We start from the raw sequence: 16,896 nt of genomic DNA, 5'->3' as shown, positions 1-16,896 counted from the left end.
GTACATGCATATTATGCAGGGTAACACCATGGCGTGCTATGTAATGTTGTATATATGATGTAACATAACGTACAACTTGATGTTTTAAGTATTGTGAATGAGTGCGTATGCAAGTGTTTGTGTGATGGTGTCAATTTATATATATTGTGTAAAATGTTTGAAAATAAAAAATAAAAAAAAAAGAAATTATAGACAGATTTTTTCAGTACCTTCTAATTAATATTAGTAACAAAATTTTAACTATACTAAAACCAATTGTACTTGTATATACAGTTCATTCTTTGAACCACCAGAAAGATACATTGATTCTTGTACATGTATTTACAGTCTACTTTTATAGCTTCATCCTTCGAACCACCAGAAAGATATTTTTATCCTTGTACATGTATTTACAGCTAATTTTATTGCTCAGTATTTATTACATTAAATGTTGATAATGACACGAATGATTGTGCGATATTTTGATTAGAGCTATTTCCATTGATTTCTGGAGGGTTGGCGTCGACGTTTGTAACGTCGCTTTTGATTGGCTGAGATAACGGTGTAATGATTTCATAGAAACTCAAAGTACTGTAAGAATTGAAGGAGGCGTCACCAAGGTAAAGTTAGACAGCTATTCATTATTTGTTATTCAGAATAACTATTAATTGTCTAACTTCACTTTATCCGGCCAAAAGTACAGTCAGACAGTTATCATACAGGGCAGTTAAAGTTGTATGGTCTATCACTTTCGCTCTTTTTGTCATAGTGAAACCTGTTTAAGTGTTATACATATTTTTCTCAGTGTCTCTGAGTTTTAAACTTTCTAATTTTACCACTTTTTATAAAGTTGCAGCACTGGAAGTATTTTTAATTATAAAAGTAAAAAGTCTTTTTAACGTGTAAACGTGAAAAATAGGCTCGAAAGAGGCCGAATCATTCCGAACTCTTCCGAACATCGTCGCGACAATCTCGAAGTAACACGAGAGTTGTGAAACCAAGAGAAATGTCAACTATATTTCGTAAACAAAACATGTGGTCGACCTCAGCAGACTGGATCTACAAAGAAAATAATGCTCGCACATTACAATATTTGATACACACATTATTGAATTACGGCAATGTGTGAATTTGATGTTTCAAATACTCGCTCTATCGACATATACCAGCACGATTTGCTCATATTAGCCAGAAGGAAAACGTAAACAAACACATGTGCGCTTACGCTAGTTACAATGTACCTGGATCACCACGTGCAGGACGTGTGGACGTCAGTCACGTGATACGATTCGGAATTCCGACAAAACCCGAAGTCACTGAATATGGCGGTGATTGAAGGCAGTTTATTCAAAACCAGGAATATATGATCCCTAGATTTCGGCTCTCTTATAGGCTGACATATGGTTTTGGGAGCTAAATCATCAAGATACATGTCCATGTTCAAATATCAAATATTAAAACGACATATCGTTTCAGTGAAAATTTCAAGAAATACAACTTTAAGAACCAGATCATCACATCTGTGATGATTTACGGTGTATGATGTGTATTAATGTCAACATGTGACGCAACCTGTCAATCATACAGAGGTCCTATGTACACACGTACATAACCCCAGATGTGGTGCCTAACTGTCCCGTGTATATATATCAATTACACCTGTAGACTAAATAGTATAAAACATTCTTATTTCGTGAACACAAATAAACTTTAACTATTATTCTAACAAAAATAGCGTAAAACACATTTCAACTCTACATTTGTAATTCAAAGAAATTAAGATGAATTTGACTATATTTAAATTCGCTGAATCCGTCAAAACAGGTTCCGTTTGAATAACGAATGATGTCTATTGTTTGCCGGTTAAAGCCGGTTATTCTGAATAACGAATATGTAATAACTATCTAACTCTACTTTGCTTATGTTGATATGAGACGGCAGTAAGTATTAGACTGATCCTTTTGATTTGATGCTCAATAAAATATGTTTGAAGTTTAAAAAAAAACAAAAACAAAAAACGTCTGGCAGGTATTGAACATTACATAATGGTATCGATAGATAAATCGGTCTATACCTGCTCGCCACGTCTGTATGTATACAAAATCACCTATAAAACAACCCCCTGGTTGTTTGTCATTGTTTTTCTTACAGTTAAATATTGATAGTGTAAACTTGTAGAAGAACAAGCTTGAAGAATATTTGCTTTTTTGTTGAAAGACATTATTTGATTGCGCAATTTGAGCCGATTACCAATTGCATTGAAATTTCAATTAGAACCCGTCTCTTGTGTACAGATTCCAACCGAACCGATTACGCACTAACTCCCTACAAAGAAATCATCCTAGATAATGAACCGAGGTCATTATTTTCTAATAATATTGAACCTTCGATAATCCGGACACCATTGATTCCAGCCTAAACCGTTACGGTAATCCGTTCCCGAGTATTTCCGTCGGGATTGTGAGTTTTCCAGATTATCAGGGTCCATTACATTTCCTCAAATACCTATGGCACTTGTCCTGTAACTGTCGTTACTACCATTCCCCTTATCAATCAATGTTCGTTATATTTTTTGTCCACAGGTATCGACCAGCCCGCACGGTGTGATGAGGTAAATATATGCATAGTGCGAGGTCGACATAACTAGCTCGCCTTGCGTTAGAGGGCAGGATTAAATGTGATGCATGACTTCCTCCTTTGTGTCTTTGTACGGTAGAACTTTGAAGAAAACAAAAGAAAAGATAAACCTTATGCGCTATAGTGGTTTTCTTTTGTCTCCTTATTTCTACTTTCCACATGCATAAACATCTAAAACCATCGCAAATACTGTTCACAGATAATTACTGTCGACCTTTATCTAATTCGAGGAATACATAAGAATTCCTGATTGCTGTATAGTATTATATATGAGGTCAAGTTTATAGTGACACTATTTTCTCCCCCTCTGTATTCCTAATTATTTCATCGATTTCTTTTTCCCTATCTTCTATCTGAACATAGATCAGTTATTGATATTGATATTAATAAAGTCATTTACAATTTGTATTTTGTATTGCACTGCGCAATGGAGAGGGCAATAATCAGTTGTGATTGATTGATTTGTGTAATGTATAGTTGTTAAATTACGAGGGCGTAAATTTTTTTTGTTGTTTCGAAAATATTGGCAGGGATATTTTCTCGAATAATCTTTTGTAGCAATTGAAAAAAGACAGATAAATGTATCTTCATGTAGAAGCTTTATGGCAAAACCGACGCAAAATCATAGACTTTTAATGATAGTTTCATAATATAGACATTTAGAATTTAGATTGTAATAAATGGCCTGATAGGGAGTGCTATTCAGTGTCTTTGGCATTACTGTAAAATGGCAATTGTTCCACTATTACAAATATTCACAACATACGCATACTGCTGTCTTCTAAACTTCATACTTTATTTAGTCTCTTTACAATGTGCAGTGTATAGAAAAACATATTTACAGCATTCAACATATGCAATATTGAAAAAACCCCAATAAAGACCACAGTCATTAAAAGTATTTTGTATAAAAGTCAAGTATGACCTATTCTATGTTTATTTACAAAGGCGTGAGAAGACAATTATATTATACATTACAGACATTCAATTTACTTTCTTTTGATATAACCATATAAAGAAAAAACACAGACACTTGCATCTCACACACGCAACACAGAGCGCATAAAGGTAGACCGTCCGTAAATGACAAGAGCTGTTAAAGTATAGGGTCCGATTGTTCAAAGCATGATTAGCAAAATAAAATGATTAGTGAAGTTTTCATTTCTCATTCACTGCGACAATTCTAATCATTTCTTCACCAACTCAGCAAGTAAGTGAAGAATGGAGTTCTTAAGATTCTTAAAAAAATTGTGAAATTTGTATCGCCAGAAATTATCTTAACTTGATTTGAAAATTGTCGTTAAATTGTGATTAGCCTAATCACCTTTTGAACAGTTGGGCCCAGACGTTAAGTCCATTCAACCGGCTAAGTAAAGGGTGACAGGGAAGGTATTGACTGAACCTAATCAGCCATGTTCTACGTCTCCTTGAAATTCTTTTAATGGCGACATGCATGCTCGCGACTACCCATACATGTTTATCATCACAGGTGATTGTGTTTCAGATGATCTACCACCGACAGAGCATAAATAGTATTCACCATTTGGACAATAATTGATGTTTTATCTTGTATATGTATACTGCACACTAAAATATATATATAATAATCTAATTTGATTTTGGCGGCAATCATGCAGTACTCATTTCATTTAAGACATAGTGTCATGGTGTTTTTTGAAAACAATTAATTATTTAAAAAAAACTTTTATATTCAAGTAAAAATGACGTTCAAACTCTTCAATGATATTCATAATCTAATAAAAGTAACTTTTTTCGACGGCGGGGAAGCATCTTTAAATGACATATTCTCTGCATGGACATCTTTAAATGACATATTCACTGCATGCACATTTTTAAATGACATATTCTCTGCATGTACATTTTTAAATGACATATTCACTGCATGTTCATCTTTAAATGACATATTCACTGCATGTACATCTTTAAATGACATATTCACTGCATGTAATCTTTAAATGACATATTCACTGCATGCACATCTTTAAAATGACATATTCACTGCATGCACATCTTTAAATGACACATTCACTGCATGCATCTTCCTTATTGTTACGCCGTTTGCGTGCACCATTGAGAAAACTCATCTGTAAGGTATTCTACATGCAGTTATTAATAATCTAGGTAATTCGCCAGATAGTTCAGAGTTGCTTAGAATCTTTATGTAGTTATTTGGGATGTGGCCATCCTGCGTTTGGTAAATTATAAAATGGTATGCAGTTTACTGGATTTGTGAAGATCGCTTTATTTGAGAAAAAATGTCATTCGCTGTATTTCTAAGTTCTTCAAAAGATGTCTTTGAAGTTTAAAATCACGGGTTCTACAATTCGTATGTTATTAAAAAAAGAAAAATGTTTGTATTCAATAAATAGAATTGTAATTTCTCTTATTTTCAAATACAATAGGGTTTAAACTGTGTTTTATTAAAAAACCACCTTAATATGTTAATGTTAAGATCATTCTCTCGTTTATTTTTATGATATTTTCATTTATTATCCTTTTTCAGTGCTGTAGAGCAGAATCAAATTAATCAAAGGTTTCAATATACATGTAGCATGGTTAAAAATATAGCTGACTGATGATCTGTTTGGTAGTTTTGGGAAATGTGCGTAAAATGTACGTTATGAGGGAAAACGTGCAGAAGGTTCGAAATATATTTCTTTCAACAAATAGCAATGTCTTTATGTTAACTTGTGCTTATCACAAAAGAGACAAAAGCTCCATTGGAAGTAACCTAGCATTCTATTCCGTCTTTGCATATTACAGAGTTAGCTCCCTTGCGGGTAGGTAGGCCTATCTATTATGGCGCCAATGTACGTCATTTTAGGTCACCTGAGACGAAGTCTCAAGTGACCTATTCTAATCGCCTTTTGTCCGTCGTCGTGCGTAGTGCGTCTTCGTCGTGCGCGTCGTCCGTCGTATGTCCGTGAACAATTTACATTTTCGACTTCTTCTCAAAAACCGTTGAAGCAAATTCAATTAAATTTTGCACAAAGATTCTAAGGCATAAGGCCAATCAAAATTGTGAATTATATGGTCCCCAACCCCCTGGGGGCTGTGGGAGGGGTCAAATTGGGTAAAATTGACTATAATTTCAAAAATCTTCTTCTCCACTCACAGATGTGATGGAATCAAATACTCTTCATAGATAGAAAGGTCTAAAGGTCCTTTACAAAAAATGTGAATTATATGACCCTGGGGTCTCAAGTTTCCCCTTCGGGAGGGGGTTAAGTTTACTATAGTTTATATAGGGAAAACACATTTTTGAGCATTATTTGGTCATCTGTAAAAGGAAATAAGTCAAATGTTATCAGAATTATCCTTATGAAATGGCCATTGAATCATATTAACAAAGTTTCCACGCCTGACTCCCAGGGGCCTTAGGGGTGGGGCCAAAAGGGGTCAAATAAGCTAAAACTTCAAAAATCTTCTTCTGAGATTCTGGAACTGGTAGAATCAAATACTCTTCATAGATGGAAAGGTCTTAAGGTCCTTTACAAAAATTGTGAATTATATGACCCTGTGGTCTCATGTTTCCCCCTGGGGAGGGGGTCAAGTATACTATAGTTTATATATGAAAAACACATTTATGAATGTTATTTGCCTATTTTTCATAGGAAATTAGTCAAACTGGGTTAGAATTATTAGCCTGAGATAGCATTTTATCGTCATATCCATATTGGTCCTGGCCGACTCCCAGGGGCCTTAGGGGCGGGGCCAAAAAGGGTGAAATAGGCTAAAACTTCAAAAATCTTCTGTATTCACAGATTTGATGGAACCAAATACTCTTCATAGATTGGAAGGTCTTAAGGCCCTTTACTAAAATTGTGAAGGTCATGGCCCTGGGATTTAAGATTTTCCCCTGGAGAGGGGGTCAAATTTACTATAGTCTATATAGGAAAAACACATTTATGAACATTATTTGCTTAGTTTAAATAGGAAATTAGTCAAACTGGGTTAGAATTATTAGCCTGCATTATCATTTTAACACCATATCCATATTGGTCCTGGCTGACCCCCAGGGACCAGAGGGGCGGGGCCAAAATGGGTCAAAATGGCTAAAATTTCAAAAATCTTCTTCTGAATTCACAGGTTTGATGGAACCAAATAATCTCCATTGATTAAAAAGTGAAATTTATAAAATCACTGACACTGACTGACTTCTAGTTTGGTTTTGTTGTTTAATGTTGTCAAAGCGAATTGGAATTCTAAGCATAACGTTTGGTAATATAATACACTAACTAGCAAAATGAAAAACAAAAAATAAAAATTCTAATACGAAAGTTCAACTTTAAAGTTTATTTTAATTCGTAAATAATTTTTATAGTTTTGAACCGACTTTGCAATGCTCTTTCTGTAGCAGCCCTCAGGTGACCGTCAAGGCCTCTTGGGCCTCTTGTTTCCGATAGATATGATGTTACGCTTGTAAACAGATGGCATCACAACCAATTACTTACCAAAAGAACAGATAACTCTGTAATATGCAAATATAGAATATATAAAGTGAAACCAAGATTCGGTTTTTATCCAGTGAGTTCGGTAGACACTTTGTACTACAAACTGTCTCTTGTCTATTTCAGGGTCAACGGGATAGTTGTCAGTATGTCGGCCGTCCGTGGTCGGCGATTCGCCGCGATATTCTTGCTTCTGTATATTCAAGTATGGATGCTGTGTCTAATACACAACTCGACCTTTACCGGAAATGAGACATCATATTTAGAAGCGGAAGTGACGAAATCGCAAAAGCACGTGATTCAGTTCTCTAACCGTGAGTGGGAGGATAAGCCGAACCGTCTGATTCTCATTTGGACGCCAATGTTTCTGAAATGGAACTGGGTTGACATTTTACAGCAAGAAATTAAGAAATGTGAACATGCGTGTACGATCACTTCCGATCGTTCTCAAATTCAGGAAGCGGATGCAGTGCTTTTTCATATTTTTGACTTGTGGTTCTGGTTAGGGATGCCGAAATATCGGCACCCAAGCCAGGTTTGGGTCGTATGGTGGGCGGAACCGGCCACCAGGGTGTGGCCTGACCTTAGACGCTTTCAATATACATTTAACTGGACTATGAATTATCGTAGAGATTCTACGGTCGATGCTGCGTTTGGGGTCGCAGTGCCATTATCCAAAGAGGAAAAGAAAGAAAAGGAAATTTGGTTTAATTCAGAATTTTTTACATCTAAAAAACATAAAGTAAACGGCGTTGCTATCACAAATAGTGATTGCTACGACGAAGTTCAGCGGTATCGATTGGTTGAGGAGTTGCGACAGTATGTTCCGGTCGACTTTTACGGACGTTGTGGAAACCTATCGTGTCCAAGGGATAATGAAGAATGTAACATAAAGCTCGAAAGTTATAAGTTCATGATTCAGTTTGAAAATAGTTACTGTGACGACTATGTTTCTGAAAAGTATTGGAATAGTATTCAGAGAGGACATATACCAATTGTAAATTGGAAAAAACAACAGTTATACTACCCCGTCATAAATCATACATTTATCAACATTTTCGACTTCCCCGATATTAAATCGGCGGCAGAATATATCAAAATGGTAACTTTAAGTGACGAACTTTATCGGAGCTACTTCAAATGGATAACGGAATATAAGGTAGTGAAATCTGGTATTTGGGCTCAGTTTTGTAATCTTTGTGACGCTTTAAACGATCCTAAGCGGCCCGCGCAAGTCATTGAGGATCTCCAAGCTTGGGTCGAGGACGACACATGCGCAAAGGGCACGGTAAGATACAATATTAAAGATTTTATAGTTACAGTTATCTGTCCTGGTGGTAAGTTATTGATTATGACGTCGTGTGTTGTGAGCATAACGTGATACGTTTCACAGAACACGACACGAAATTCAAAAATAATGACGTCACAATGGACACCTACCTAAGGAAGATGACTCTACAATATGCAACGACGCAATAGGGTTGTCTCCTCCTGTCTAACTATATACTGTCTGATAACCAGTATCGTGAAAAAAGCTAATATCAATATATTCACAAATATCTAAATATAAAAAAATGATGTGAAAACGTATATACAAAAGAGCAAAAACGTGTCTTGTTTACCATTAGTGATATCCTAAGATTAAGGTCGATTATAACATTACGGGAAAATGACGCCCGCCAGGGATTGAATTTGGGGTTAAAAGGTCCAACTACAAAGGCCACTGTTACTGAAAATAGATTGTTCTGTTCAATGTTGGTTTCTCTAGGCGATAAATTAAGAACGAATTGATTGATTTTCTGGAAACTTCATATAGTCCATGTTCATACTGAACATTTTATCAATTTATTTTTCAGCCATGGAAGTTCATGGAGAGGAGAATCAACAGACATATATTTGATATGGGCTTCTGAGACGGAGCAGGGTTTTAGACAGAAAAATACGGACACTAAGGGTATTACTGGGTCAAAACTAAAGAAAACATGAACTGTTATCTTAGGATTAACGTGAACATATTATGGAAGAGATTTATGATGATGGTAAGCTGAGGAGTTTGTTGCTTTGTATTTGTATATTAGAGATTTATCTGTCCTTGTGGGTAAGTATTGACTTCGACGTCATGTGTTTGAGAGCGTAACGTCATGCTTTCGGAGAAAACAATGTGAATGGCGCTCACAATATAATGACGTAACAATCGATACATACCCGCCAGGGAGCTAATAATGTGATATGCAAAGACGCATTATCTTTATAGCAAATATTCAGTTTAATCCTTATAATTCATTGTACTAAATGTCATCTCTTTAAAATTACAAATTTATTGGATGATGCTTTTGTCTATGAAATAATTACGGCGTTTTATCAGCCAATGAAAACTGACGTTATAAACGCCGTTTTATCCCTTTATGAGCTGATCATGTTATTTTCATGCCAATGGAAATTTTGGTTACAAACAAAATTAATTTAGTTGTACGAAAACAAAAAATGTCATTTATGACATAATAAAAATAATGGCACCATGTTGTAAGAAGGATAAGAATTCATTCAAACTTATCTAATAGTAATGATATACAATGTAGTGTGTCAATTTGTTTTGTCGAGTATCCGTATATTTATTTGTATGTGTGTTTTAAAACTATGTTATGTTATTGTGGCATGTTTCAGGGTAAAATCGCCTAATGGCGATAATAACAAAACTAGTTTGTAGATCGTTTAATTTATTTTGCCAAAACTATACTAGAACTGTAGATGTACCTTAACGCTTATTTGTTTTTTCATGACTTTTTCAGAAAAAAAGTATTATTCTGCAGATTATGCTATTTTTTAGCAGAATCTGCAGAGGTTTGCCAACATTGAGAATCTCTATTACACATGTATATATTTTGGCACACAGAATAAGGAAAGTTCTTTTATTGAAGTGTCATCGCATATGTTTATCATCATCATCATCATCATCATCATCATCATCATCTTCATCTTCATCATGTTCATCATCATCATCACCTTCATCATCATCATCATCATGTTCATCATCATCATCACCTTCATCATCATCATCATCATGTTCATCATCATCATCATCATCATGTTCATCATCATCATCATCATCATGTTCATCATCATCATCATCATCATCATCATCATCATGTTCATCATCATCATCATGTTCATCATCATCATCATCATCATCATCATCATCATCATCATCATCATCATCATGTTCATCATCATCATCATCATCATCATCATCATCATCATCATCATCATCATCATCATCATCATCATCATCATCATCATCATCATCATCATCATCATCATGTTCATCATCATCATCATCATCATCATCATCATCATCATCATCATCATCATCATCATCATCATCATCATCATCATCATCATCATCATCATCATCATCATCATCATCATCATCATCATCATCATCATCATCATCATCATCATCATCATCATCATCATCATCATCATCATGTTCATCATCATCATGTTCATCATCATCATGTTCATCATCATCATCATCATCATCATCATCATCATGTTCATCATCATCATCATCATCATCATCATCATCATCATCATCATCATCATCATCATCATCATCATCATCATCATCATCATCATCATCATCATCATCATCATCATCATCATCATCATCATCATGTTCATCATCATCATCATCATCATCATCATCATCATCATCATCATCATCATCATGTTCATCATCATCATCATCATGTTCATCATCATCATGTTCATCATCATCACGTAGTTACATCATATCGTGTAGAAATGTATGGGACTACAAGAAATGTTATCAGACAAACCAAGTTATTTCATGTGAGTAGATAAGAGAAATAGTATTGTAATACATGTATTACGTTAGGGTATTCAAACATGGTATTATCGATATGTGTGTCATATTGAAAATATATCGATAGGCATCTAAATTATTTTTGCACCTTTATATATTTTTTATTGTTTTTATTTTTTGATATTTGCCTTTTTATATATTTGTACGTTCGTTTACAAATTGAAATAGAAAAAAATGACTGTTTTATGATTTGTTTTCCTTATTTCCTAAACATTTTGTTTTCTGACGTTATTTTCTGTTATTCATAATAACGTGTTCCTGTGTTATACGTCATCAGTATACGTGTTCCATGCTTTAAATACAAAATGCAGTAAAATATTTGCCTATACTGTACATAATATGTGATCGTACGAGTTAATAATGAGGGAAAATTTCTAGTCTAGAAAACAAAGAACTCACTGTAAGCCAACTTACTTTAGCGTTTGATTCAATTTCGCATTTTTTTGCTAACAGTGAAAAAGCGCGAAAATAAATATCCGCCAAAATGTTTAAAATCCAGGTCAGGTAGAAGCTTAGACCTCTAAATCACGAAATTGAATCGTCGGGAAAAATCGTTAGCGTGAAATGCGCGAAATTAGGTCGCCACAAAAATAGGTGTGTTTACAGTATTCGGTCTAAGGTCATCCTCGAAATCCCAGGGATTCCGATCACTTACGATCTGTACACCCCTGGGTTATCTAATGAGTAAAACTGGAGGCAACAGAACAGGTAAATTAGTCCATTTGATGCACATTAAAAGAGCGGTATAACGTGGATTTGAAGTTGGACGTTACTCTCTCTGTAGTCTTCAAAGGATTTTTTGCTGGCCTGTGATTGGTTCGTATGTAGAGATCGTTAGTGATCGGAACGCCCGGAGTACCGAGGATGGTCTAAGGTGTACAAACTGAATACTTTTGCCATGGTTATCAGTTTTTGTGAGACAACATTATAGAATGGCACAAATTTCCACTATCACAAAGGGACAAATAAATAAAATTTGTTTTACATCGATCGCAAAACAAGTTATTCAGATCACTTTCGATGGTCCGAAATGTAAAGACCTGAGGGGTTTTAGAGTGGGAGGAAACCGGAGGGCCCGGAGATAATCCCACGTGATCGAGCAGTTCACCTTAAACCTTTTTCACGTCAGTGCTTGGAACAGAGAAAATACGACTATACCACAGCCTCCCAAAACTTACAGACATCAACACGCGCAATGCATCGCATATACAGGGATTTCTGTTCTAAAAATTCTTTAACTGTTAATCGGACGTAAAACAAACCATTGGACAATAACCTAGCAAATTATTTAAAGGCCCACTTTTTTTCTGATACAACAATTTAAAGTTTCATTAAAACAACAATAACATAGGGAATTTTATGTTGATGGTCTAACAAAATGTTATAACACCAAACAAATGCGAGATTCTCTTTCCTAAGCTATGTTTTTATGGAGGGCTGAAGTTGGTTGCGAGTTCCTAGTTCCATTTAATAAACGAAACTAGGAACCAGACCCGAGTTCCGTTTAACTTAAACAGAACTAGGAACCAGACCGAGTTCCGTTTAACTTAAACAGAACTAGGAACCAGACCCGAGTTCCGTTTAACCTAAACAGAACTAGGAACCAGACCGAGTTCCGTTTAAGCCTATAACGGAACTAGAAACCAGACCCGAGTTCCGTTTAACAAACATACTGGCCAACGAGTGGAGTTCCGTTTATTAGGATTCCTACCTCTAACTGCATTTTCAATTACATACTATATACAGGAATCGAACTTAAAGCTTCCATGAATGATACAGCACAGACTTTGGGTCTGGTTCCTAGTTCCGTTTAAGCAATACGGAACTAGGGTCTAGGTGTCAGATCCGTTTAAGAAAAGCTGTGTTATAGAGATTAATTCAATGTTGTATCGTTCCTGAAAGCTCAGAGCTAGATTCCTGTATAACATATGTTATTTAATATCTTATAAGAGGAAAAATACTAATAAACGGAACTCGACTCGTTGACTAGTATTTGTGTTAAACGGAACTCGGGTCTGGTTCCTAGTTCCGCTTAAGTTAAACGGAATTCGGGTCTGGTTCCTAATTCCGTTTTTAAACGGAACTAGGAACTCGCAACCAACTTCTGCCCTCCTGTTTTTATATAGGACGACAGTGAGAATCATAAGTCGGTACGTTATTTAATTTATTCTAATCAAACTGTTTAGAAAATGATGATAAGTATGACAGCTATAATTTTTATTAACGGTAAGCTAATAACATCTGTGGCTTTTCAAAACTATCCAGCTCGTTTTACATTCTCATTTTCATAAAAAAGCCGTTTCAGAAAGGTAGCGGGCCTGGAATCGATAGCTATGTATTAGCATGAACTGTAATTATAAACATCATGCACGCCATTTAAAACTTAAGTATACCCATCGACCTCTTTTACTCTCTCTATGTACCGTAACGCCTAATCTAAAATCGATTCTCAATATAATTTGATGTGTGCTTACAATTCAACATTGTCGTTCTGCAAACACTGACAACTATCAATATGCGGCGCCTATAGGGACATATTGACAATAAATCGGGTTTTATGCTAATTAACAAACACTAACGAATCAGATATTATATTCTATCTCTATGCTTATTTTTTAATCAATTTCGTCCGTTACTTAGGCCGGCCGGGGTCAAAATATAGAACGACAATTAATGTCTGTTTACATTTATTGATTTTCTGACGTTTAGCATTTGCTCATTTCAATGGTCGCTTAAGTTATCGTCAATCAGGTTCAAAATTTAGATCGCTAATATTAAAGGAGGTGTTAAACCCTGTCTAAATATCCTTAGAGCTTCTTCCCTATTTTTCAATCTACTTATCTTTTGTATGAGGAATTAAATCAAAGATGCCATCTTTAATCTGTCGGCCGGCTGCGATAAAGAGAATGTCACAGATATCGTGACTTTAATCTCATTTTGTTTCCTAAATCAACACTACATAGTATGTATAACTATTTACTTCTTGATTTCAAATCAATTCTTTTATTATCTAAGCCTCTTTGTCTATCGGTTACAAACAAGCATATACAATGTACATTTACACGATATATCGAACTCTTTAGTATACATTTGGCATAAAAACTAAAGCGGTGCGTATTTTCAAAACGGGTAATGCTAAAAATTAAAGGCATACGATGTACACAGAATAACCATTATACTATACTTTGAATTACACACAGTAGATCATTATATAGTACTTTGAATTAAATATTGCACATAGGGTTACAATATGGAGCCACATGTACGAAAACTACACCTGTAAAAATGTCTAAAAGAGGAAAAAGCGGACGAGCGGACAGATTGATACGCGAAATAATCGGAGAGAGAGCAGCACTTTGAAGACAAAACATTACGGTAATAATGTAATTACACAATTACACGTCTATGGGCTACTAATGTAAATCTTCTCGACAAGTTCAATTCCAAAGTTAATTTCGAGTAAATATTATTGACATACACAATGTACATTTATCGAAATATATGGGCGTGTAGAAATATAGATTGGCGAATAAAAGACAACTGAACATATGTGCCATATGTCATCCTCGATTCTCCAGGGGTTACTATTTATGTCGTTATATCCACCCCTATACAATCTCATAGTAAAAAATCGTATAACGATACACTGTGGTTGACTGTGTGGCTTTGAAGTTGGGTGTCGCTCTCTCTGTAGTCTTCAAATGAAGTCTTTGCTAGCCTGTGATTGAGTTAGATATCTTCTCCTGAGCTACCTGCAGTTTACTATGATCGAGATAATCCAGGGATGGATATGACGTCAGTGATAATAACCCCTGGAGTATCGAGGATGGCCATAAGTGTGCATCAGATTAAATTTTATATCACGAGAGTATATACATCTGCCCATGGTTTTGGCTATGAATATAACGACGTACTTGAATTAAACAATATGCATTATAATTAAAACAATTTATAAACGCTGTTGCCATGTTTCGAATACATCTTAAGGATTTCAACCGCTGTGATTTCAGTCTCGTTGAAGTCTCGTTTCGACCTACATCACTGAAGTTTTGAGATTTTCAAATGAAATCTATCAATATCTAGCAAGTTGCCAGTTGCAAATTTTGTCAGGGAGCTGTATAAATTATTTTTTGGTGTAAATCGTTACTAGGCTCGTATAACATACAATTAAAATATTAAGCATTATTGGGGGAAATATTACACAGATGTATATAGCACTATTATGAAAAAGATAAATCAAATGTATTTTTTGACACTAGACCAATTAGAGACATATTACACCAAATATATGATGTACAGCAAAAGGTTCGCTACAACATCATTACAGTTACCTCCCTTGTATCACAATATAGTGATGTAAATTATGCTGAACCAGTTTAAACCTTTTGGTTTGTGAAAACAGAATGCGTCGAGTACGATGGCTGACAGCAGCCGGCAAAAAACAGCTCATACAAAACGTTTTTCGTACTTTAATAGTCATTGATATTTAAGTACAACTTTTATTTTCTAAAAATATTTTTTGTCTTGAAAAATAATTATGTACAAAATAGTTATGTACAGAAAATATTTTCTAAAGATATTGTTTGTCATGACAAAATTTTATCAAATATTTATGTACAAGAAACAACAGGTCTGACGCTAAACTCTGTTCTTAAATTGAATCTTCCCATTCTCAGGTATTCAATTAAATTTTCAGATAAGGAATGCAAACGCGCCTAAGGTTGGACTATTTTTTACATTGTACAGACTCCATATGTCATCTTCATCGGCCGAATTCGTTATTATGATGGTAGTCCTGATAATCGGGATTAAAAGTTAACACTGGTATATAACTGAACATCGTAAACAAAATTCATTAACGGTTTTCCATTTCGTAGTTTTCAGTACTATCGTCACAGTAAAGTAAAACAAAAGGCGACGCGGTATTTTGTGAACACCACCCCAATTTGGTCATAGCCGTACTCCTTATCACGATGATTAATTGCATACCAGATACTTGTGGGGTTCTATAACACTGAGGATTGCAGGAAAATCTGGCGTGTAAATGGACATTTAAACCTTTGGTATATAAAGATATATAAAAGGGATAATAACTAGGCAAAAAATAGAGATTATGACCTGTTTATTACCACTTACATTTTGCGACTTTTATGAACTTTCTCAAATATAGATAAAATAACGTCCTCTAAGAACCCCGTATTAATTGATTGTGTGTGACCCAGTCTATGTTTTAAGCAAGCCAAATAGAACAATTATTGTTGAATTCCTTACCTGAAAGATTAATTGTACACCTGAGAATAGATAGATTCCATTTAAATACAGGGTTTACCATTAAACCTGTTGTTTTTTGTACATAATAATGTGATAAAAAATTTTCATGACAAACAAATTTTTTTTTTAGAAAATAAAAGTTGTACTTAAAAATCAATGAATACTTAAGTACGAAAAACGTTTTGTAGGAGTTGTTTTTTGCCGGCCGCTGTCGGCCATCGTAGTCGGGAGTGTTAGTTAATTCTTTCATCTCTAAACACACATTATAGTGGAGCGGCTAAGGTCGATTTTTTGGCAAAATCGTTCAAAATTTGAAGAAAGCATGAAACTTCGTATATCGTTTCTTTAGGACATAAGGTTTCAGGAAAAAATCACGGCCTCAGGCGGACGCCATATTGGTTTTCAAAATGGCCGTCAAAAACCACCTTCACTTAGGAACATTCTGGTAGGAACATTAAACTTCATGTGAAAGGACCGCCAATTTGTATTTCAAGATAGCCGCCAACTTTGCGAGCTATATCTATATATTTACACTTGCTAGGCTTGGTCACTATACTCTAATACTAGCCGATTTTGTTTACCATAACTGCATGGTAACATTGAACTTTGAACTTGCGTATGAAAATGTTCTGTGCAACGTAAAAGGACTAC

At 35.0% G+C, this 16,896-nt stretch overlaps 1 protein-coding gene across 2 annotated transcripts in view; it reads left to right on the top strand.

Moving 5' to 3' along the window:
• LOC138309058 (alpha-(1,3)-fucosyltransferase C-like) overlaps nucleotides 1–9,085 on the top strand; it is a 28,642-nt gene extending 19,557 nt beyond the window's left edge. Inside the window, exons 3-5 of one of the 2 annotated variants that reach the window (XM_069250183.1) lie at nucleotides 2,562–2,590; nucleotides 7,215–8,376; nucleotides 8,945–9,085. In XM_069250183.1, coding sequence (XP_069106284.1) covers nucleotides 2,562–2,590; nucleotides 7,215–8,376; nucleotides 8,945–9,001 — 1,248 coding nt within the window. In that variant the 3' untranslated portion in view covers nucleotides 9,002–9,085. The remainder of the gene's footprint in view (nucleotides 1–2,561; nucleotides 2,591–7,214; nucleotides 8,377–8,944) is intronic. The other variant, XM_069250184.1, reaches the window with a different exon arrangement.
• Nucleotides 9,086–16,896: the final 7,811 nt, after the last annotated feature.

Source organism: Argopecten irradians, chromosome 15 (genome assembly GCF_041381155.1).
Source record: "Argopecten irradians isolate NY chromosome 15, Ai_NY, whole genome shotgun sequence".
Classification (NCBI taxonomy): domain Eukaryota; kingdom Metazoa; phylum Mollusca; class Bivalvia; order Pectinida; family Pectinidae; genus Argopecten; species Argopecten irradians.
This window is presented reverse-complemented; position numbering and strand designations above follow the sequence as displayed.